Source organism: Mirounga angustirostris, unplaced genomic scaffold, assembly GCF_029215605.1.
Source record: "Mirounga angustirostris isolate CCGP_5_RB_7025 unplaced genomic scaffold, mMirAng1.0.hap1 SCAF_5, whole genome shotgun sequence".
NCBI lineage: Eukaryota > Metazoa > Chordata > Mammalia > Carnivora > Phocidae > Mirounga > Mirounga angustirostris.
Window position 1 is genome coordinate 52,643,316 of NW_026991713.1, and position 23,054 is coordinate 52,666,369.

At 44.7% G+C, this 23,054-nt stretch overlaps 1 protein-coding gene across 6 annotated transcripts in view; it reads left to right on the top strand.

The window, feature by feature from the left end:
- The window catches only part of PPM1H (protein phosphatase, Mg2+/Mn2+ dependent 1H), a 245,251-nt gene that overhangs the window by 162,539 nt on the left and 59,658 nt on the right, over window positions 1-23,054 (top strand). For all 6 annotated transcript variants that reach the window (XR_010411481.1, XR_010411482.1, XM_064590970.1 and 3 more), the window contains exon 6: window positions 12,418-12,536. Coding sequence is in view for 4 of the 6 variants with exons in the window: in XM_064590970.1 (XP_064447040.1) it covers window positions 12,418-12,536 (119 nt within the window). In the remaining 2 variants the exon portion in view is untranslated. The remainder of the gene's footprint in view (window positions 1-12,417; window positions 12,537-23,054) is intronic.

Sequence of the window (23,054 nt, forward strand, 5' to 3'; positions counted from 1 at the left end):
GCTGGTATCATCAAACCTTCAAATAATGCACTTCTGTCCTTGTAGATAATCCAAGTCTGCAGCTGTTTTTCATCAAGGGCAATGTACAGAAGAGATGAAAGTGGGTTTCAAATACTCATTTGATACGTGCAAGTGCAACGTTAGCTGAGGTGATTTCCTGCGGTGTCCTTGGAACTACCCCCGTCTCCCAGCCTTCCCCGCCAAGTCTGATTCTGTTTGCGTGCTGTTGCCCTGGTGCTGGGTCTGGAAAGGTTTCAGGGTGGGCAGTGTTGTGCCTCTTGGCTTTTTGGGATTTTTCATGCTCAAGAGTGATCTCCCGAAAGTATATTCCTTAACTCCGAACCTGCTTTTAAAACAGGATACTGTAATTTGGGAGGGTCAAGTGTGCTAGTGAGTAAAGTGACTGACCCACCACCCCCCATGTCCCATTTAGTCTTGAGCGCAGGTTCAGCTCAGGAGGCCTTTAGTCATAGGGCGGCAACTTCACCGCCACTCTGCTTTGCTTGATGACTGAGTCGTGGAAAAATCTGCCCCAATCCGACCTCTTTTTATCTTCCCCTTTAACCCTTTCTTGCAAAACTGCGTGTGAGTTTCAGAATTTCTAATGAAAATACGGCAGGTAAAAAATGGTTGGCCTTTTCATATGTACTATAGGTTCAGTTGATCACACAGGTGTCACAGAGAAGCCAGGAGATTTTTAGAGCCCAAAAATGGCACCGCCCAGAGTTTTAGAGGCAGAGCTTCTATTTGGTGGCCCTGGGAGCGCTGCTTGCTTCAGGAAAGACTCTGAAGACATTAGCCCTTGTAAATGAACCTCACCACTTCCAGAGCCTTGATTTTTTTTTTTTTAAGATTTTATTTATTTATTTGAGAGAGAGAGAGAGAGAGCACAAGCAGGGGGAGGGGCAGAGGGAAAAGCAGGCTTCCCACTGAGCAGGGAGCCCAATGCGGGGCTCTATCCCAGGACCCCGGGATCATGACCTGAGCTGAAGGCAGACGCCCAACCGACTGAGCCACCCAGGCACCCCCAGAGCCTTGATTTTGAAAATGAATGTAAATGAATGTTTTGTTTATTTCAGGTTGGGAGGAGTCAGAGGCTTGGTGTTGAGGTATTCTTAACCCACTGCGCAGACCTAAGAAAAGGAATTCCACACAGCTAAACAAAATAACCACGAGAATGTATCCCTAACTACTTTTATTCTTAAAAAAGAACTGTCTTTCTGCATAGTTGCTACACACATAGAATCTTTAGACTCTCTAAAACCCCTGTCCTTTGCAACATTCTGAAGAAAAAGTTGGGCACATAAAGCCAGAGCCATCTGTCCATAGGGTCCCTTAAAAGTTGATCTGAGCGTAAAGAAGCAAGATAGTGTCGTGCATCCTTTAAAAATGTCAAAATATGATCTGAAAGAGGTAGCCAGCATTCACTGAGGTTTACCAGGACAAAAGTTAGTTGTGTATAAGAAGTTTTCTCTGCTCCAGTTGCTCCATCGGTGAAATCGGGTAATTACAGGACCCTCCCATGACTGGTATGAGGACTAATGAGTTAATATTTATAGTGTGCTTACAACAGTGCCTAGATCAGAGACAAAATAAAATCTCTTCGTTTCACATCTGACTGTATATGAAGAACTTTTGTATGGCCATCCTGCCTTTGGGACTACTTCTGTGGCCTTTTATAAAATTTATAAATTCCATTTACATATGCAAAGGGATTGAAGATATGCAGGCACATTCTTTTTGCTGACATGAGTTGTTCTCTCTTCAGATGAATTCCTTTCCCAGATTTTTACTTGGGAGGAAAAAAGCATTAAGCATATGAATATGGAAACTTTATATGTTTTATGTAAATGAATACTTTTTACCCCTTATTCTATACATTAAACTGTTGTAGAGTTGACAAATCTAGGCAATTTTGTTTAATATATCCATTTGCATACCAGTTTCCATGTGGCTCCTTTAGCGTAAGCTATAAATTATACAACTTTAGAGTTATTTTAGGGGCATGCTTTTCTCTGGTTCATCAGTACAGTCCCATGTAGAAATTTAAATGTGAATCTTTCTTGACATCCATGTAGCCAGGCGGAATTTTATCAATATTCAATTTCATAATGGCTTATATATACATAAGCTTGGTTCTTGTTACTTTGAGATTTTTTTTTTTTTAACAATTTTATTTATTTGACAGCAAGACAGCGAGAGGGAACACAAGCAGGGGGAGTGGGAGAGGGAGAAGCAGGCTGTCTGCCGAGCAGGGAGCCCAATGCGGGGCTCGATCCCAGGACCCTGGGATCATGACCTGAGCCGAAGGCAGACGCTTAACGACTGAGCCACCTAGGCGCCCCTACTTTGAGATTTTTAAGGATAAATTAAGACAGAGAATTCTTTATGAAAGACTCCAACACATACGTATTTAGATCTCAGCCATTTAACATTTTCCCTTCATTTTGGTTTAACCCAAACCAAAATATTCTATTTCTGCACCGTAAATCAGGCAGCCAGCCTTGGCTCTGGAAGAGCCGTCTCATTTGACCATTAGCATGACCATCAGTGTGGCTTGGCTGATGTTATTAATTTCATTTCATGCGTGACCTTAGACTTTCTATCATGGTAAATCATCTTGAAATGTAAGGCTTCCAATCCTCCCCTCATATAATCTGACAAGGTTTTTCTCTTCCTAAGGGCAAAAAAGAGGAGAGATTACTCAATTTTTTTTTTTTTTTAAGATATGTGTTAAACCCTGAAAATCCTCATCTTAATAGCTTCCTTTCAAATACTGAGAGGTCTGAACGTTTAAAAAATTAGCTCCTATAAAAGTTTTCTAGGGCGCCTGGGTGGCTCAGTTGGTTAAGCAACTGCCTTCGGCTCAGGTCATGATCCTGGAGTCCCAGGATCGAGTCCCACATCGGGCTCCCTGCTTGGCAGGGAGTCTGCTTCTCCCTCTGACCCTCCCCCCTCTCATGCTCTCTCTCTCATTTTCTCTCTCAAATAAATAATAGGAAATCTTAAAAAAAAAAAAAGTTTTCTAGTAAGAGGACTTCGCCAACTCTTTCCTGTTATGGAATCTGCCCTCTCATTGAACACATGAGTATTTTTACTTTCCATATTCTGCTGATGGGAGTGGAAATTGGAACGACTACTTTGAAAAAGAGTCTGACCCAGCAGTTCTACTCCGAGGTATGCACCTACCCAGTGTGTGCACAAAAGTTCACCAAAGCCCAGAATGCACAGCGGCGTGGGGTGTAATAGCCCAGACTGGAAACTGTCCACATGTCCCCAGAAAGTGGAATGCGTATGACAGTTGTCAGTCAGAGTCACAGGCTGGAATGCCTTGCAGTACTGAGGATGAACACATTTTACCTACATGCAACAGCGTGGATGAATCTCACAGCCTTAGCATAGCACCGGGGCAGCTTACAGGATTCCGTAGGACGTGGACAAAGAGGCAAAAACACCCCCCAGGTTGGGATAGTGCTTCCACTGGGAGAGCAATGGTTGGATGGGCTCCTGAGCCCCGGTGCTGCTGCCAGTATTTTGTTTCTTGAACTAGATGCCAATTACATGAGTGTGTTCAATCTGTGAAAATACGTGGACCCATACACGTAGGATACAGTAACTTTACTGGGTATATATTATACTTGGTTGAAAAGTTTTTTTTACAAAAAATACTTTCACTTTATTTAACTGGTTATTACCTTTGCAGGAGGGGCCTTCTCTGGGGCTCTGCAAGAGCCCACGGTGAAGCGGCTAGACAGGTCCCCCAGAAAGGCACCCTTCTGCCCCCTCTCTGCTCTCTCCTAAGAGCAGCACCGAAGGCCCCTCTACTCACCATGCCGCTTCGCACTTTCTCGCCTCTCCTCTTGCTGCTCTGGCCCCAGAAGCCTTCCGTGACCAGCTTTTCAGATGCTTTTCAGATTCCCTCTCACCCACCCCGTGAGTACCCCACTCTTTATCCCTTAGACCCTGGGGATATCTCCATTTCCACCCATAAACCTTCCTCTGTCTCCCCCACTTGGACATGAACTCTGAATAAAGGGACCTCTTTTTTTTGTTGTTGTTGTTGTTCTTTGAATCCCTAGCCCCGATACATCATACATGCAGGAGCTCATGTGTTAGTCGCATGCATTCCTTTGCATGGATACCCCCAAACCTGGGATAATCCTCTCTTTAGCTGGCACTACTCCCTGGCAAGGTGACCACGAGACAGCAGAAGGAAATTTTATTAAAAGGAGTTAGCATTTTGTGTTTCCCAGCAGGCAGTTTTGAGTAACCTCAGGACCCACCGTGTCAGTGTCTGCAGGAAGCCTGGTGCTCAGTCTCCTCCCGTCACCGTTCCATACATATCACTCTCTAGGGTGTGTTCCACTTCCACTCCCCGTGTTCGCCCTGCCGTGCCAAGGTGCGTAAAGCTCTCCCGCAGCCTGGGAGGGTGGAGCTTGGATCCATGTACTCTGGAGTGAGACAGACCTGGGTTCAGGTTACTCATCCACTCTGCTCTGAGAGGCTTCCTGGAAGGTTCTAGAAGACACCTCTTCTTCAGGCTTGTCCCCTCCTGTTATGGCTGAATCCCTCTGTAACTCAGAGATTCTCACTGGGATGGGGTGGTTGTGTTTCTTCACTGCAAATGCTTACATCTGTCCGTCCCCTTGCAGCAAGTTTCTGCCCGGGACTAGAGAGGAAAGCAGCCGGAAGACTTCTGATCCTCCTTCCCCATCTCTGGTGTCCTGCCACTTCTTGGCACAGCAGGTTACTCTAGCATCATTTCCCTAGATGAGCTGTCCGTCTTGTCCCCGGCCAAACGTAACCGTGTCTGGAAGCTCATTCTCATTAGCTGTCCAGACTCAAAGTGGCAAGGATAGGTCCTACCCTCCTTCTAGCAAATGTGCACTCTCCAGACTCCTTAAAATACTCCTGGCAACCTGTCTTTGGTTCTGTCGGGGCTGTGGTTACCAAGCTTTCTTCCAGGGGTCATTTGTGGAAACACATGAACTCCAGTGTACTTCCATCCTTCCCCTCAGTTCGGAGCATTCTGTTATGCTTCCTTGTGGGAAAGCCTCAAATTTTAGGATCAAAATAGAGGTACAAAACGTGGTCAATTTTTTTTCTTTACATGGAGCAGGCCAGCACACTTTAAATCGGATTTTAAATATTTAAATACGTTTCTGGGTTTCTAGTCGGCAAACTTATTAAGTAGAGAAGAGACATGACATTATTTGGATATTCTTAGGAATGTGAAATATCATGAAGTTTTAAATGGCATAACTGCACCCACACACATGTGGTTTTCTAGGAAGGTAGCTATCAAATTATAAAAAGTTAACTAAGTCCAAAATACAGTAATATGTGTCCAAGATTGTTTTTATGTGCCATGGGACCTGAGTTTTAACTTCTTGAAAAAATTGAAAGCTGTATTGTATTATTTTATAAAGTTGAATTACCAAATGTAATTGTGTAAAGCAGGTCAGAATGTTTTGTATTCGAGTCTTTACTGTGTTAGGTGCTATGCTAGGCCCTGGCATATAGCTAAGGTTTAAAAATAATGAACATATTTAAGGGTGGCTGATATTACTTGCATCACCGTGCAGATGTTTTAACATACATATGCCCAAATATCATCATCATAGAGAAAGAGCTAAAATATATCCAGCATGTCAGAAAAACAAGGAACGTTTAGGAGAGTGTCTGGAATTTTTATATTATAGGGATCTTAATGTGTTCTTGCTCTCCTGTCCTTGATTTTTATCCCATTAAGGCCCACATTTTTAATAGGCCAGCATCCCTATGAAATGTGCCTTGGGAAAGGACAGTAGTCTTCTATACCTATTTATGAACTGCCCAGATATGAGTAGTAGAGTAAAACATTCCAAAATCATCCAAGAATCTTGTAAGTTTGGAGTCAAGGTATTATTGGATTTTATTGCTGAGAGGAACCTAACAAGTTCTTGCACCCACATTTTATAGTCTTTACACTTTGGGTATGTTGCTTACATTGAATTCAAAGTAAAATAACTTTTGAGGTTCAAGATTCCAGAACGCTGACATGAGTGATGCTTCTGATGGGACAGGCCAGCTCTAACAAAGTAACACTAACCAGTCGTGTTACTTGAATGCTGCACAGCCTCTGAGAAGTTGTTTCTGAGTTGCCTAGTTGTGGTCCACTCTGCTTCTGAGAATAGAATGTCTCTGTGCTGGGCTGTTGGGAAGCAGTGGGCTTCAGCCTGAATTTGAGCCTGGTTGGTCCTTCCCAGTGACGTTAGATTTCCCTCAAATTATTGGAATAACAAGGGGCAGTGAAGCTCCTCTCAACAATTTTCTAAAACCTACTTTAAAAACTGGGTTCTCTTATTGGGACTACATCAAAATAGAAAAGCTGCACAGTGAAGGAAACAGTCAACAAAACGAAAAGGCACACTACAGAATGGGAGAAGATATTTGCAAATGATGTATCCAATAAAGGGTTAGTATCCAAAATATATAAAGAACTTCTATAACTCAACACCCCAAAAATAAATAATCCAATTTAAAAATGGGCAGAAGACATGAACAGGCATTTTCTCCAAAGAAGACATATAGATCACCAATAAACAAATGAAAAGATGCTCAACATCACTCATCATCAGGGAAATGCAAATCAAAACTACAATGACATATCACCTCACACCTGTCAGAATGACTAAAATCAACAACACAAGGAACAACAAGTGTTGGTGAGGATGTAGAGAAAAAGGAACCCTTGTGCATTGTTGGTGGGAATGCTGACTGGTGCAGCTACTGTGGAAAATAGTATGGAGGTTCCTCAAAAAGTTAAAAATGGAAATACCCTATGATCCAGTAATTTCACTACTGGGTATTTATCCAAAGAATACAAGAACACTAATTTAGAGGAATACATGCACCTCTATGTTTGTAGCAGCATTATTTTGTAATAGCCAAGTTATGGAAGCAGCCCAAGTGTGCATCGATAGATGAATGGATAAAGAAGATGTGATATACACACAAACATTCAGGCATAAAAAAGAATGAAATCTTGCCATTTTCAATGACATGGATGAAGTAGGAAATAGTATGCTAAGAATTTAAACACATGAGCAAAGGAAAAAGAGAGACAAACTAAGAAACAGACACTTCACTACAGAGAACAAACTGATGGTTACCAGAGGGGAGGTGGGTAGGGGGATTAAGGAGTGCACTTGTGATGAGCACTGAGTAATGTGTAGAATTGTTGAATCACTGTGTTGTGCACCTGAAACTAATGTAACACTGTAAGTTAACAATACTGGAATTGAAACACAAACTTTATTAAAAATAAGTAAAAATAAAAAATGATTTTTAGTTTGTTTTTTTTTCCAGTCATCCATGTTCAATAGTAGAAATAGTTATAAATACAGGTAAGTTAAAAAGAAAACCATCAGATAACATTTTACATTTAGATGACTGAGTGTATGTGCTTATACAAACCATATACATAGAAGACCATGTTACGGACTGTTTGTGCTGCTATCGCCCCTAAAACTTATGTTGAAGCCCTACCCCCTGGAGTGCTAAATTTGGAGGTAGGACCCTTATACAAGGAATTAAGATTAAATGAGATCAAAAGAGTAGGGCTTTCATCAGATAGGATTAATGTGCTAAGAAGAGACCCCAGAGATCTCGATTTCTCTCCCGCGAGAGACAGAGGAAAGCCTGCGTGAGGTGCAGTAAGGTAGTCTGCCAGCCAAGCAGCAAATCCACTGGCACCTTGATCTTGGACTTCCCAGCCTCCAGAACTGTGAGGCATAGTGTTCAAACCCCCAGCCTGTGGTATTTCAGTATAACAGCCCACCTAACTAAGACGAAATACGAAAACTTTCATGAGTACCGCAGAAAAAGATCTACACAAATGAGCAGAAGTATGTTTTCCTCTGAAAACCTACAGGTGTGTGTCCCATTATGTTATAGCATCTCATTTTTCATGAATCAACCACCTATTTGCTCTACTCTACTTAGTTCTTGAGTTGTTTTTTCTTTAACACCAGTAACTCCCATCTGGTCTGACAAATATAACAATAGTGAGTATTAAGATGGCTGGTAAGAAGGGAGGCTACAATTAGGATATGGATGGTGATTTTTAAAAAATAGTACAAACATGTCCTAGGTACACAAGGAATACAGGTGAATTCTATGGTGGGCCTAATTGTGACAGAAAATATGTCCTGCATTATGTGAAATGTGCCATGGCAGTTAGTAAGAGAAGAAGAAAAATAACCATAAAGGTGGAGAAATCTAAGGGTGTGACATCAGTATCAGTGGAAGATGAATCTTACAGTATTTCTTCAGAGCTAAGGCACTTTTTTTTTTTTCCACCTTTTGACCTATCTGAAGGTGGGATATTTTGCAACCGATGGGTGCTGTCAGCCTAGTGTCAGGCATGACGAGGATGTCCTCTCCTGGGCATGTATGGACATCAAAAGAGCAGCCCCAGACTTGCAGAGTGGGCGTCCAGCAGCTTAGAAGAAAACCCTGCAGACAAAAATGAAGCCCTCCTAAGTCTCCTTGGATTCTCCTGGTTGTGCAGAGGGGCTTGGAGATGTGAACCTGACTTGTTGAGCCACATTCCTGAATTTGGAGTTAGAAGTTAGCCGACTGGAGAGAATTGCAGAGCTGACTTAAGAGCTTTGCACCCCTGGTTCCGAGGCTTGTTCGGTGGATTATTTAAGAAATGCTGCCTCGGGCGCCTGGGTGGCTCAGTTGGTTAAGCGACTGCCTTCGGCTCAGGTCATGATCCTGGAGTCCCGGGATCGAGTCCCGCATCGGGCTCCCTGCTCGGCGGGGAGTCTGCTTCTCCCTCTGACCCTCCCCCCTCTCATGTGCTCTCTGTCTCTCTCATTCTCTCTGTCTCAAATAAATAAATAAAATCTTTAAAAAAGAAAAAGAAACGCTGCCTCACCAGTGCTCCAAGGAAACACGGGCTGCTGGTGTGTGGAAAATCACGAACATTAGTGACTCAGCGTTGAAAACCGATGAGCAGTTGGATTCTAAACGTGAAAACGTTTTTGGAAAACCTTAGCCGATATACTTCACCTAGATATTCTTTTTAAATACACCCCAGATTGATATATAAAAATTTGTCTAAGTCCAAAGGAGCTCTTTCAAAAAGAATAAAATAAAAATTCAAAATGGCTAGAAAGTACTGTACATAGTATAATTGGCAACTTCTTCCCCTTTCTTAGGGGTAAGAAAATAATAGCTCCTCTGATAAAGGGCATCTTAGAGTGGGTGAAACACAGTAGCATGTTGTTATAATGGGAGACAGCAAGCAGTTTGAACCCCTGAAAGCCTCTGCGTGTGAAGGGGCTCCAGATGTCACAGGAACACGGGATTTAAGGTCCCTCTGAGCCTGCTCATCCTCACAGGGAGAGGTGAGGTGGCCCATGCAGAGAGCAAGCTGCTCAGGAGTTCCTAGGGGCTTTGCAGACATCTGCCTCAGCAGATCTTCCCTTACCACTGCCCAGGCAAATGTGTACCAGCAGAAAGGGTGTGAGGGTACCCGGTTCAAGCACCATCAAAGGGCTACTCAGCCTCCTGGTAAGGGGGCCAAGTACCTGGAATGCTGCACACTGACCCCTCTTGGTCACTTGAGTCTGTGAAGAAATGTACTTAGAAATGGCCTTTGGATCCTAACCTGCTTGTTAATAATATATATGTGTGGCATTTACCTGTATTGATATACACACATGCACTTGTATGTACGTATATATCTTATATATGGATCCGTGTATGTCTGACACCACTTACATAAGCTCATACACACACACTCACTGACATACATTGTTTGATAACCTGCTTTTTGCAAATACATCTACTCTTTCCATGTCATTACATATTCTCTGTAGTGTCAGTATAAATGATACCATAGAATTCTTCTGGATGGATTTTTCCTCATTTGATCACTCGTATTATTAAAGGATTTCTTCTAGCTACTTGAGGAACATCCTTATGGCCAAGCTGTGTGCAGACCTGTAATTTTTTGTTAACTGGATCCTCATGGGTACCTACTAGCGATTCAGACTTTGCATGGTCCAGGAGCAACAGGACCACAGGCCTTTTGCCCGCTTTCTGTTTTTTATAAATGTGTGTGCAGGTTAAAGGGTTAGAATGGGGGTTATGGACATAGTATTAAGCTCAGTCTCTGAAACCACCCAGCCCTGGCTCATCACCTTGGGTGAGGTGTCTTTTAAGTTCTCTGGATCTTCGTTCCTCGTTTGTAACTTGAGTCTTTGACACGTGCTTTGTAGGACTGTTGATGTAGTAACAAGCATATCAAGTGCCTGTTATCTGGTAGCCCCTAAGTCAGTGTTCGAACAGCTTGGGGGGCTGGGGTAGGGAGAAAAATGTCATGCTGATGGGGTCCCACGGTCCTAGGGGATGATGCGGGGTGCATAGTAGATGCTGCCGTTCATTGACAATTGATGCCTCTGCTCCTTCAATCCGGACAGCTGGCCTCCTGGGTGGAACTCCTGCAGCTGCACAGGGCCCTGTACATGGTTCAATGCTCTGCTCTTGCTGTCTACAAATCCTTAATCTTGAACAGAGGCTCCATATTTCCATGCTGCACTGGGCCCCGCAGATTCTGTAGCCAGTTCCCCCTTGTAAGGTTGTTGGCAGCGTGACATGAGAGCTCACAAAGCACATGTCGTAGTTAGGGTGTAATAGGGCTCAGTAATCATTAGATGGATACAGTAATTTTTTTTATGAGCAGAGATACCTACGATAAGTGCATTCATTTAATTATTAAACATGTGAGATAAATACACAATTAATCTAGGAGAGATTAAGAAACTGCGGCTCCAGAAGCTTAATCACCAACTAAAATCACACAGCTTATAAATGCAGAACTTGGATTCAAACCCAAGTCTGTCTCATCCAAAGCCCACACCACTGACGTGCCCTATGAAGTATTACTTCCCTCCCTCCGTCCCTCCCTCCCTCCCTTCCTTTCCTTTCTTCTTCCTTCTTTCTTTCTTTCCTTCTTTCTTCCTTCCTTCCTTTCTTTTTCCTTCCTTCCTTCCTTCCTAGGGAACCTCTCTGTCAAACTCAGTGTTTAAGTGTTCTTGATATTCATCAGCAGCCCAACGCTTACCCCAGCAGAAGTTTAAGAGCCCCTCAAAGATGATCGAGAATTCTGCCAGACCTGGAAACTTTGGGGGCTACAGCAGGAAGTAAAGACGCTTCCTCTTTTCAGTACTATCCTGCCATGTCTCCAAGCCTGCTCAGAACTCCGTTACCTGGCCCAGCCTAGCCAACCTGGTGACAGTTCAGCTTGCTTCCTCTGTTTCCTGATAGGCTTAGCTTAGGATGACCAATGTCCAAATGAACCTCCAAACCGCCATGAGAATCAGCAGGAGATCTGCCTGTGTCAGGTCCTGGGAAAGAGGCTGTGGGAGATGCCTATTTCCAGTAGACTGAAGACATGGCCATCTGTCCTGTGGCAGGGATCCCTTGCTTTCCTACAGTGCCAGGTCATGATTTGTTCTGCCCACTCTTCCCTGCCAGAGAGAGAGAGAGAGAGTGAGAGAGTGAGGGGAGGGAGGGAGGAAGAGAAAGGATCCATTCCACCACACTGCTAATAAGCAGGCATACAGCATGGTGCGGGGAGGCTTCAATGCAAGTTTGCTTATGGTGTGTGGCCTTCGAGCAGGGAAGTTAATACTTGAGCATTTCATCTCTTGGATAGCCGGATTTGAATTTCGAACGTGACAATGAGACTGTTTGTTGTTTCAAAGCAATTCCCTAAGTGGCTGTTTGCTCAAGACTTTTGTAGTGTGAACAGAGATTTGGGGGAGGGGAAGAAGCCATCTGCTCTGGAATAGTCTTCCAATTACATGATCAAATTACTGCAGAGCAAAATGGAAGGAGTCCAACAGAAAGTTCCCGTCTGGTGTATCCAGCCCCAACCTGCTCTCTGGGGCCATTGTGTCCATGTGGAGATTCACATGCAGGTTTCAAAGGCAAGGCCATGATCGCCAAGAGTGTGAGTAGGAGAACAGAGAGAGCCAAAGAGGAGAGTCAGGGTGAGCTTTCTTGCTGCATCAACATGCCGCTCGGGAAAATGAAACAGTCATGGATTTGAATTAAAAAGTGAACTTTTGGAGAAACTCAGTTTCTTTTTCTTTTGACTTTAGTGATCTGTGTCTCTGATTACAATTAATTTATCACATGAAATGAAATAGTTACATCCCTTTATAAATTCAGTTGGTGATTTTTATTTGCTGATAACTCTCTTTGTAGATTTGTAAATCTGTTTATTTCCCTTAAAATAGAACAATTTTCTTGTTTTTGAAATACGGACTGTCTTGATTTGCAAAACATCATTGAGTCTTATTTTTTCTTCTAAATATGTGTGTGTGTGGTTTTTTTTTTCCTTTCTTTTGCTATTAGGCATTCATGCAGCCTCACTTGCTGGGAAATGAGTTCACACATTTGGAGTTTCCAAGGAGAGTACAGAGAAAGGAACTTGGAAAGAAGATGCTCTACAGGGACTTTAATATGACAGGCTGGTAAGAACATGCCTCCCTCTGCCTCAGCACCACCACAGTATGTGTGAGGGAAGCGTCACCACCGTAAAAAGCCATTTATGCCGTTTGAATCAGGTAGTACAGCCAGAGACTTGGTTGGTGGTGAAGGAAGAGGGGCCGTGCCCACTTCTGCAGTTTGTTCTCGGCACCAGTCCTCAGATCACAGTGTCGGTTGGCCTTGGTGCTTCTCTGAGGCCCTCCCTAGGGACATGAGACCCGAAGAAGCTGACATAAATCCTCACTTTAGATGAGCAAGCATTTTTGAGGCTTTTAAAACACATTTAAGTTGGTCAGCAGCTCAAAGAAATGAGCTAACAGTTTATTGAGCCAGACGGGTGTGGATGTGAATCTTAACTCTGATCTTTCTAAATAGACAAAGTTGGATAAACTGCAGAACCCTTATGAGCCTAATTTTCCAAGAATAAAGTGGAAAATATATGCTCTTTGAGAGGTTGTTGTAAGGACTAGAGGTAATGAGCCATCTTCATTATTTTTTCACATTCATTTCGAGATAAGAATCTCGGCCAGAATTTGCAACGACGTGGATGGAACTGGAGGGTATTATGCTGAGTGAAATAAGTCAAACAGAGAAAGACATGTATCATATGATCTCACTGATATGAGGAATTCTTAATCTCAGGAAACAAACTGAGGGTTGCTGGAGTGGGGGGTGGGGTGGGAGGGATGGGGTGACTGGGTGATAGACACTGGGGAGGGTATGTGCTCTGGTAAGCGCTGTGAATTGTGCAAGACTGTTGAATCTCAGATCTGTACCTCTGAAACAAATAATGCAATATATGTTAAGAAAAAAAAAAAGAAGGTAGCAGGAGGGGAAGAATGAAGCGGGGGAAATCAGAGGGGTAGACGAACCATGAGAGACGATGGACTCTGAAAAACAAACAGGGTTCTAGAGGGGAGGGGGGTGGGAGGATGGGTTAGCCTGGTGAGGGGTATTGAGGAGGGCACGTTCTGCATGGAACACTGGGTGTTATACGCAAACAATGAATCATGGAACACTACATCTAAAACTAATGATGTAATGTATGGGGATTAACATAAGAATAAAAAAAAAAAGACTCTCGGCCAGAGTTGTCTTACTCCCACGGCACACCTTTGTAAGCACCACCTTCATTTCTGTAGTGGATCAGTGGCTAACACGGACTAAGACCTCTGTTTCGTCCATATGAGAAATAGATACGAGGTAAAGTACATCTACGTCATAGGACTGACGTAAGGACTAAATGAGAGCGTGCAGGGCCTGGCACGTGGAAGTATGAGTGAAAGTTTGCTGTTAGCCCCGAGGTACTGAGCCCTGAGCGTCCTTCCAGTCTGGAGGAAAGTAGGAGGATGAGACAGTGGACTCTTTCCTTGACATATCTCCAGCTTAGGCAAAGAAGTAGTTTCATTATCTCTTCTTCATTGACCAAAATAGCTCTAACAGATGGCCACAGCCCAAATTCTCGTGGTAGTGACTTCTAGGCTGGGAATATACTCCTAGGGAACAGTTGAGCTACCTAGGGAAGATAAGGGGCTGATCTGAGGCACTTCCGGTTGTCCTTTACCATCTAAAAGAAAAGATTTTCACCACTATCCACTCTTCTTCTAGTGCAGGGTCAGCAAACTATGGCCCCAAAGCCAAATTCCACCCACAGCCCCTTTCTGTAAGTAATTGTTTTTAGTACCGCCACATTAATTTGTATACATTTGATCTTTGGCTACCCTCACTCTACAACAAGGTGGTTGAGTAGTTGAAATAGAGACTGTATGATCCACAAAGCCTACAATACTTACCCCTGTTCTAAAACACGAGTGGATTTGGCAGAAAAGGCTCACCCTATTTGCAGCTCTGAGGTTCTGGAGTTTTGGGGCCCCAGAATCATTACTCTTACCTGACTGGGTTTTCGTTGTAAGTTCATTTTTATTGAATCAGCAAAATCAGCACTTGTCACAGAGAAATTTAAGGTGAGGGCTACTCTAGCTGGAAAAGTGTGGTGGGGTTTAGTCTAGGTTTTGCAGAGTTTAGAACGATGGAAGGAAAGGTGTCCTAGGTCAGGAATCCCCATGATTGCAAACAAATAAACAAAAAGAGTGGATCTGAGAGACAGTGAGAAAGATGGCCAAAAAGAAAGAGAGCTTCTCTGGGAAATCACACTGAGTTGTGGTATCAAGGGAACATAATTGAGGATAAGGGAAGGCAGGCAGAGAAATACATTTACTGTGGGAGGCTGTGGGTTGTGCTAGTGTGTTCTGAGGAGAATGAATGATGAAAGCAATGTTCTAGGAAGGCAGTCCTAAGGAGTTTGAAGGAGAATGATGAGAGAAAACAGATTTAGGTAGCCAGAAGAAAACCAGCATAGAAATATGTATGTGAAGGGGCACCTGGGTGGCTCAGTGGGTTAAGCATCTGACTCTTGATTTCAGCTCAGGTCATGATCTCAGGGTCCTGGGATTGAGCCCCACATGGGGCTCCGTGCTCAGCGGGGATTCTGCTTCTCTCCCTCTGCCCCTCCCCCCGCTCATGCATGCTCGCTCTCTCATGAGATCATGACCTGAGCCCAAGGCAGAGGCTTAACTGACTCAGCGACCCAGAGCCCCAAAATAGATAAATCTTTTAAAAAAGAAAGAAAGAAGAAAAAAAGAAAAAGAAAGGAAGGAAGAAAGAAAAGAAAGAAATATGTGTGTGAAGTCTCTGGAGCCAAATAGAGGGAAGGAAGCAGAAAACGGAGAAGGAAGGAAATGAACAAGAACCTAGATGATTTAGTCCAGAGATAAATGTAAGGGGTAAGTCATTAATTACTCCAATTACCTGTTGAAATAGGTCTTTTCAGCTAGCCTATAATCCCCCAGGAGGGGGGCACTCCCTCCCCTGGTGCCTGACACCCAGTGAATGGCCAGGGATTATTTATTGGACGGAAGGAAGGAAAGGGTGTGATTGATTGCAGTTGAGAGGGCGGGCAGTTGTGGATGGCGGATGGGAAGGGTGGGAATAAGGAGCTTGCTTGCATCTGAGATAAGTTAAGCTTGAGGCAAGGCCGTCTGTGTGTTCTTTCTATGCCAGAAGGCCAATTAGATTTATGCAGTCAGAACACACTTGGTAAACAAATGGCTAAAGATTACCCCCATTTTATAATTTTTAAAATGTAGATAAGTTCAGGGACTAGATTACATCCAACTTTATACATACACACGCAGTCTCCTGCTGTCTCTCTTACACACAAACACACACACATACACACACACGCAGTGTCCTCTCTCTTACATACACACATACATACACACGCAGTCTCCTGCTCTCTTACACACACACACACACACACACATCCATACACACGCAGTTTCCTGCTCTCTCTCTTACACACACACACACACACACTGTGTTAGCATGATCCTAAGAAAATAAGCAGTCCATAAATAAGCTGTATTTAATGTATGGAACTCCACAGAAGGTACCGAGTGATTGAGGAGCCAAGCCTGAGAATGGCTTCAGTCAGATATGATTTGCTGCTTTGTTTAAGCATGGTTCCCCACGCGGCTATTGGCTCCAGCTTTGGCTCTGAGCAGAGATTTATGTATATCTTTGTGTATTTCCTACCTGTTCTTTTGACTTGAAATTGACACTTAAGAAAAAGGAGAGCTCTTTATATCTTTGTTGAAATAAGTGGGGAAGTTTAGAACCAGGTTAGACCACTGCCCTTGTAAACTCCCTCCCTCAACCTTAATGAATTCCTTTTTTAATCGTTTTAACCTCTCATGAGAAACCTCAGATCTGGCAGTTACCTTTTAGACTTAAAAAAAAAAATGGGATCACATTTTGCTGCCTTTCTGAGTTGTCTGTAGAAAGAGAAGAGCTGGCAAATCATTCTATAGAAAGGGAGATGAAGGTCTGTGGCTCTTTTCCCACAAATGCCTTAAATTACTACCAAGTGGTTCAAATTGGTTGAAGGTGGTCTGGTGGGTATTTGGTATGTGTCACGCTCGAGGACACAGGTTCCTGTCATGTTCCTTTATGTTTTTGGGCTTCAGAATTAGCCTCGGCCTATGAACTTGTTTTTCCGAAACCCTTCTACAAATCAAGGGTTCATGTAATTCAAAGCCCTTTAATCCTTGTAGTAAATACCTACTTGTGGTGGAAATGTTTATCTCCCCCCATGGGCCCCCCACGAATCATGACAGCAGTGGGCCTACCTGACAGTTATGGGAAGAGCTAAGGGCCAGACCCTACAATGAGAGCTTAAGGTGATTCCTCGTAGATAACAGTCCTGTGAACTAGATACGTTTCACAGATGAGGAAACTGAGGCAGAGAGGCTATGTTTCAGGGTTACATAACTAGTAAGATGGGAGAAGCTGGGATGTGAACCCAGACAGCATTACTTGAGGGTACACACTGTTTACTGTGCCGAACTGCCCAATGCTGAAGGACTCCTCCTTCTTGTTCCCATTTTGCAGTTGAGCAGATGGAGACTCCGAGGGATTAGGTGGTTTGCTCAGCTTCTGCCAATGCAAGTGTCAGAACAAGGACTAGATCCCAGGTCTCTGACTCCTAGAGCTCTTTCTGATACAATGCCAACAGTCCGTTTTTCTTCAGGGTAAGAGTAGACCTAATTACTCAGTTTTGAGCTGTGACATAAAGTTAAGCAGGGGGACCCCTATCCACCAGGATTAGTGTCTCCCTGACGGTCCTTTAAACAAGAGGATGGGATGAATGAAGCATTTCAGGAGCTGCTGAGGCACTAACTTTTCTAGTTCCTTGTTCGACCTCCTATATTGCTGGCCAAATTAAACCATGAGACTTCACGCTTGTCCCTAAGAGTCTGTGTGTGATTTGGGGGTGCTCTTGGTGGGGAAGATCTTCTAAGAACCAGGTCTCCCGTGCTGAGGACAATTGCCTGCTCTCGTTCGAGGAGCATCATGGCAGCTCTCCGTGGTGCGTCTGCAGCAGAGAGGAAGGTGTGGGAGAGGATGTCAGCTCTGGGGGGGGCCTTGTCTCATCATCAAGGATGAGTGTGTTGCCTCCTGATGGGGAGCTTTTCTCTCCCACCCTCATGCTTTCTCAGAGACCGTGGAGCAGCTTGGCAGGCCCAGAATGTGTAGAGGACAAAAGGTTATTGTCACCAGCACCTTCATAATGAAACCAGTCTCTTCCCTGGCTCTCACACCTCCCCTTTGCCTGCCTCAGATTGCTTGCCCAGTAGTTTGATTTACAAAGGCATTTTCTTCACAGTACCCCTGGAACAGGGTTGGGCTCTGACATGGCCCAGGCCTCACCTTCTGTGCCTGGTGTCATTGGTCCTCGTGCTGGAATCCGGCCTTGCCTCGTTGCAAGCCGGTGCCCCTCCTCCTTCTCCTCCCCAGCCCTTTGTGTCGAGCTGTTATTGCATGATGCACACTAGCTGGCAGTGTGAGCTCTGTGGCCCGACCTGCAGCCCTCTGAGCCATCTCAGGCTGGAATTTGCTGGCAAGCATCTGTGTTACTGAGTTGAAACAACAGTTTCTCACAGCTGCCTTTGTGGCACTGGGTCCCAGCTCTTGGGCCTGCTAGTGATTCAGCTTTCTCATGTGGGTTCAGTGTTCGTCGTGCGCTGTGTCCAGGCACATGAGCGGGGGGCGGCGGGCGAGCAGGGGGCCCAGGAGGACATTAGTGTGTGTGTGGGGGGGGCTATAGCTACACCCCTGGCGTCCAGCCAGGCTCTCCAGCAGCTGTTCCTGGCCTGATGGGATTTGTAGAGAGCCAGGGCCAAAGAGGAAGAGAAGTCCATCGTGTGAATGCAAGATTGCTTCCAGATGGTTCTGGTTATGAGTAAAGTACACCAGAATTCTTTCCTTAAGCAAAGCCTTTCTAACATTTATGATGGTCTTATTTCAGAGAACAGCCTGGACCTGTAACCTGAGACGGCCTGACTTAGTTAGTACAGAGTTTACAGCTTTGGGAGATGGGCTCCATGGGTATTGGCCCTTGCTCTGCCAAGATTCTCGAGTCTTGGGCAAACCCTGGGCGCCTAGGTCTCTCATTTGTAAAATGCTTCCTTTGCCCCTTGCTGCCAGCCTCTCTGTCTGGTGGGGGATGGGCTTTGCTCTGCTTTTCAGAGCTTCTAGAAAAGACAAATTCCAATAGAAAGATTCCAGTGATGGTAATCTTTCATTTTGATCTCTTGCAACCCTTAACTCTTTATGATTCTAACTTGATGACACATCAGGGTCGTTTTCCCCTCCTGTATTTCCTTTAAAACTATGAGCAAATCAGAGATTTTTCCACTGGGAGCAAGCGGGGTCAACCACCATTTTCTCCTTTTAGTACTTACTACTTTTGTGAAGGCAAAGGAAATATTTTTTCTATTCTGAGTGCTCTCCAACACAGTAGCCAGTAGCCACATGTGGCCATTTAAATTTATATTACTGAAAATTAAATAAAATTAAAATTTTTTTCCCACGTCACACTGGCCACATCTCCATTGCTCAGTAGCTAGATGCGGCTAGTGGCTGGTGAAATGGACAGTGCAGATAGAGAGCGTTGCCGTCATCACAAGCAGTTCTACTGGATGGCCCTGCTACTTAGATAATGTAAGGGTATGAGTCTACTTGTGTGGGGAGGACATGCAAGAAGCTGTCTGTAACTGAACATCCCAATGGCAAGGGATTAAAAAAAAAAAAAAAAAAGACAGCTGAGTCCAGATAGGGCGAATGAGTAGAACGGCATGGCCACATCTATGGCTTCTGGCCCCACTGCTTGCTAGCCTCGGAGGTGGCTGGGTAATGGGCTTCGCTCCACTTTTCAGATCTTCAGAGGCATCAGTCACTGTGTTTAGGGACAGCTCATCTCCCAATCCAGCTCATCACTACTTGGCAAGCCTGCTGGCAAGCCTGAAGCCTGAACGAAGACCCATTTCCTTTGCTGGTCAGTAGCCTACCTCCCTCGCCCAGCCTCTGCCCGCTGCCTGCTGGACTGGTGCCGGCCATTGGCACTTCGGTTCCTCTTGCTTTTCCTTCTACTTCTTGGGGAAGTATTTCAGATCCTGAGGGTCTGATTTAAAAAGCAACTTCACTTCCAACCCTTTCCATTCTGTTTGGGGTGAACTCTATTCTCCATCTGCAGCCTGGAACCCAGCTCAGGGATGAGAGCCACAGCCCCACGGCATTGGGCTTCTTACCAATAATCCAAGCATTTTCTGGAAAGAAAATCACTGGAGGCAGCCCCAAGCATGGCCTGGAGCTACTGGGTCGAGTTTTACAAATATTGTAGATGAGGCTTCTATCTTACTCTTTACTGCTCTTTTCAATGCCCTCTGACAGCACATTCAGGCAGACTGACAGGGAAGTGGATAAGCAGATTGAGAAATGCCACAGAATGCTTTATGAAGCCAACTCCAGAGCTGCACCCGCATATAATATAAATTGATTTATTGAATCAAGCACAGAAGCCCTGTTACAGAAACCCCAGGCTTTATCCTCCCGAGGACCACCTATTAAAGCAGCCTCAATTGACACTCCTCCTTAGCTTTTCCACTGATCCCCAGGCAGTTTTTAAAGGGACGGTGTCCCTCTTTTGGGCCTGAATTTATATGTTGGCCATGCCTGTGGGTCTAATTAGCATAGCATTATTAATCTTCCTTGGAAAGCCTGCATTTTCTATAATAACTTGACTCTTGAGTTTTAAAGAGTAATTGGAAATTTCAAACCCTGTCCTTTTCCCTCTTTTTGTTTTTAATTACTTTTAACCCAATCTTTGGAAACCTACCTGCAGATGTCTCTTGACTGGCAAACGTCGTTGGAGCACCAAAGGGTTTCCCGGTCCCGTCTTGGTGCAAATCCTGACATTACTGTCGTGCCACAGATCTCACGGGGAGGCTTTTTAAACCCACCAGAGAAATATCACATTTTAATTTTATAATTACTTCACAAGAAAGCAGGCCTTTCCCTAGTTAAACCTGGTATTAATTTCCTCCCAGAAACTTGTATTTTCATAACTTAATGATTATGGGCCACCTTGGCAGCAATCTGATTGCTGAAAGCAATCTGGAAATCCGACTTTGTAGAGAAGGGAGGGGCTTGGATGTCATTCCAGAGAATTTTAACCCTGTGGATTGTCCAGGATGGGCATTGGCTGGGATAGGGAACAGGCACCCAAAAAGTCCTCGGGTCCCAAGTGCAACATGGGGCTGAAGTCTGAGCTGGTCAGCCTCACGTGGGGAGGGGCTGTTCTCGGGGCTCCCGGAGCCAAGATGATGAACCATTATTTGCGATGTGCATGTTCTGCATCCTTTCAGGATTTGCAGCTCTAGCTGCAGGAGCAGCAGGGAAGAGAGCCTGCCCTGCTGTGTGTAGCACATCTCCTGACAGTGATAAATGACTCCTTGCTCCCTGCCTCCCCCCGCCCCCGGCCCCCCTCCACTCTGCCCATGAGGCCAGAGGAAGCTATGAGCTATTTACAAATGGTTGGAAGCCAAGACAGACAGGCATTGTCAGGGCACCGGGAGGAGAAAGAAAAGAAATGCCCAAGCGTGCTCCCTGTTGATCGTCCACGCACACAAACCTCTCTGCTCTAATGATAGGGGTAAATTTATCATTCCTAAAGTGGCCAAACTACTGCCAAGCCTTTCTTTCCCCGAGACCCTTTGCACAGTCCTGGCATTTGTCGGTACCCATTCATATACCCCTAAGTAGAGCCTACCTCCTCCCCTTCCCCAGTGACCATTGCTTGGGGCTCAACAGGACATGTGTGGTGGTGACTTAGCTCTCAGTCATCTGGGGAACTGCTTGCATAAATCCCTGTTAAAATAGCCAGTGTCCTTTTAAGCAAGCCCCCCCCCCCCCAAGGCAGACAGGCACTTGTCTTTATATTTGGCAAACCTTTACTGTATGCCTGCTGCCTATGAGACATTGAGCAGTAGTTAAGAACGTGGATGTGGAGCTAGACTTCCTGGCTGGGTTGGTCCTCAGGTGTGGCTTGGCCAAATCATGTCACTTTGGTTTTCCCACATGTAAATGGGATTCATGACAGTACCTAATAGGATGTCATGAGTTGGTATGGTCGTGTGCGTTCAACACAGTCTGGCATGTAATAAGTGCTCTAGGTGCCTAGTAATATAATCATTAGATACTATGGAGAGTGAGGTGGTAGGCAAGGTTTGATCCTAGCCTCAGGAGGTCCACAACCTAAGAGGTGTTGAGTTGCTTGCTTCTCAAAGTAATGGCAGGCTAGAAACCAAAAAGTAAAAGGAAGGCAGTTTAGAGAAGCAAGAAACTGAAGGAAGGTCAAGGTGTCCTGGCAGGTCTGTCCCACAGCTGCTGTGGCAGGTGAGCACGGAGAAGGTGGGGCTGTTGTCTATGGGAAGAGATACGCTCAACACAATTAGGAAATCTCTCTGCCCTGTGTGCTGATGGGTAGGGTGTTTTCTGTTTTGTTTATTTGTAGGCCATTTTGTTTGTTTTTAGAGGTTTTTTTTTGGTCTATACATCGACTCTACTACCTCTGTTTTTGAGTCCTGGATGCTGAACTTTTTAAGGTTCCCTGTAGCCCTCCTGAGCCATACCTAAGGTGCTGGGATACCAAGCCCCTCAGTAGCCAAAGCGTGCTCTCCCATAGGAGGGGCTTAACCAGGTAGGACTGTGTTCATTTCATAGGGATGACCAGCTGGCCCAGGGACCAGCTTTCCGGAAATTTATTGAGCAATAACACTTTATCTATAAATCTATTCTTAAATTGTCAAGAGTGAGAGAAGAAGATCTGTTAGAATTTGTGCATAAATAACTAAAGCAAGACAATATAGAGCTTATTTATAAAAGGGGTTCTGAAGAAACGGCCTTGTGGTGACGTTCAAGGGAGTGGTGGTTTTTAAGAGGGGAATTTGGGGCTGGGGGAAAACTTCATGGGGAAGGCTGTGTTTGAATCACAAGTCTAGAAATAAGAGAGGAGTTTTAGGAGGGTTGAGGGCCAAAGGGAAGGACACTCTGAAGGGAGGGCACAGCACAAGGGAAAGCCCAGAGGTATGAAAATAAGATGTGTTGGGAATATGGAAGCCACAGGTAATACCTAAAATAGTTTCAATAGACAGCATGGAGGAGTAGGTTCCATCTGTGTCTTAGAAGCCCCCTGCTGTGCCAGGCATTAACTCTTTATTTACCACACTGTAGGGATTCCAGGGGAGGGTCCAGAGCACCAGAAAAGGGAAAGGGGTGGGGGTGGGGGCTTGGTACAGTCATTATTTCCCAACCAGTACAGAAGCATTTCAGTGTTTTAAACCTCTGAATGTACTATATTGCTGTGAATCAGCTAGACAACATTGCAGGTGGTAGCCTAACATAAGTGACAGGCAGAGGCAAGTGAGAGGGTGTGGGGCAGGGGTGGGTAGTGAAGGGACCCAGCAATCTAGATAAGTAGATTGAAGTCAATTCATGGGGAGCTTTGAATGCAGTGCTAGGATGGCATGAACTAACGTCTTATTTTCCCACCCTTAAGAGCTCTGCACCTCTGTAAAGTATGAAAATGACACACAGCAGGGCGG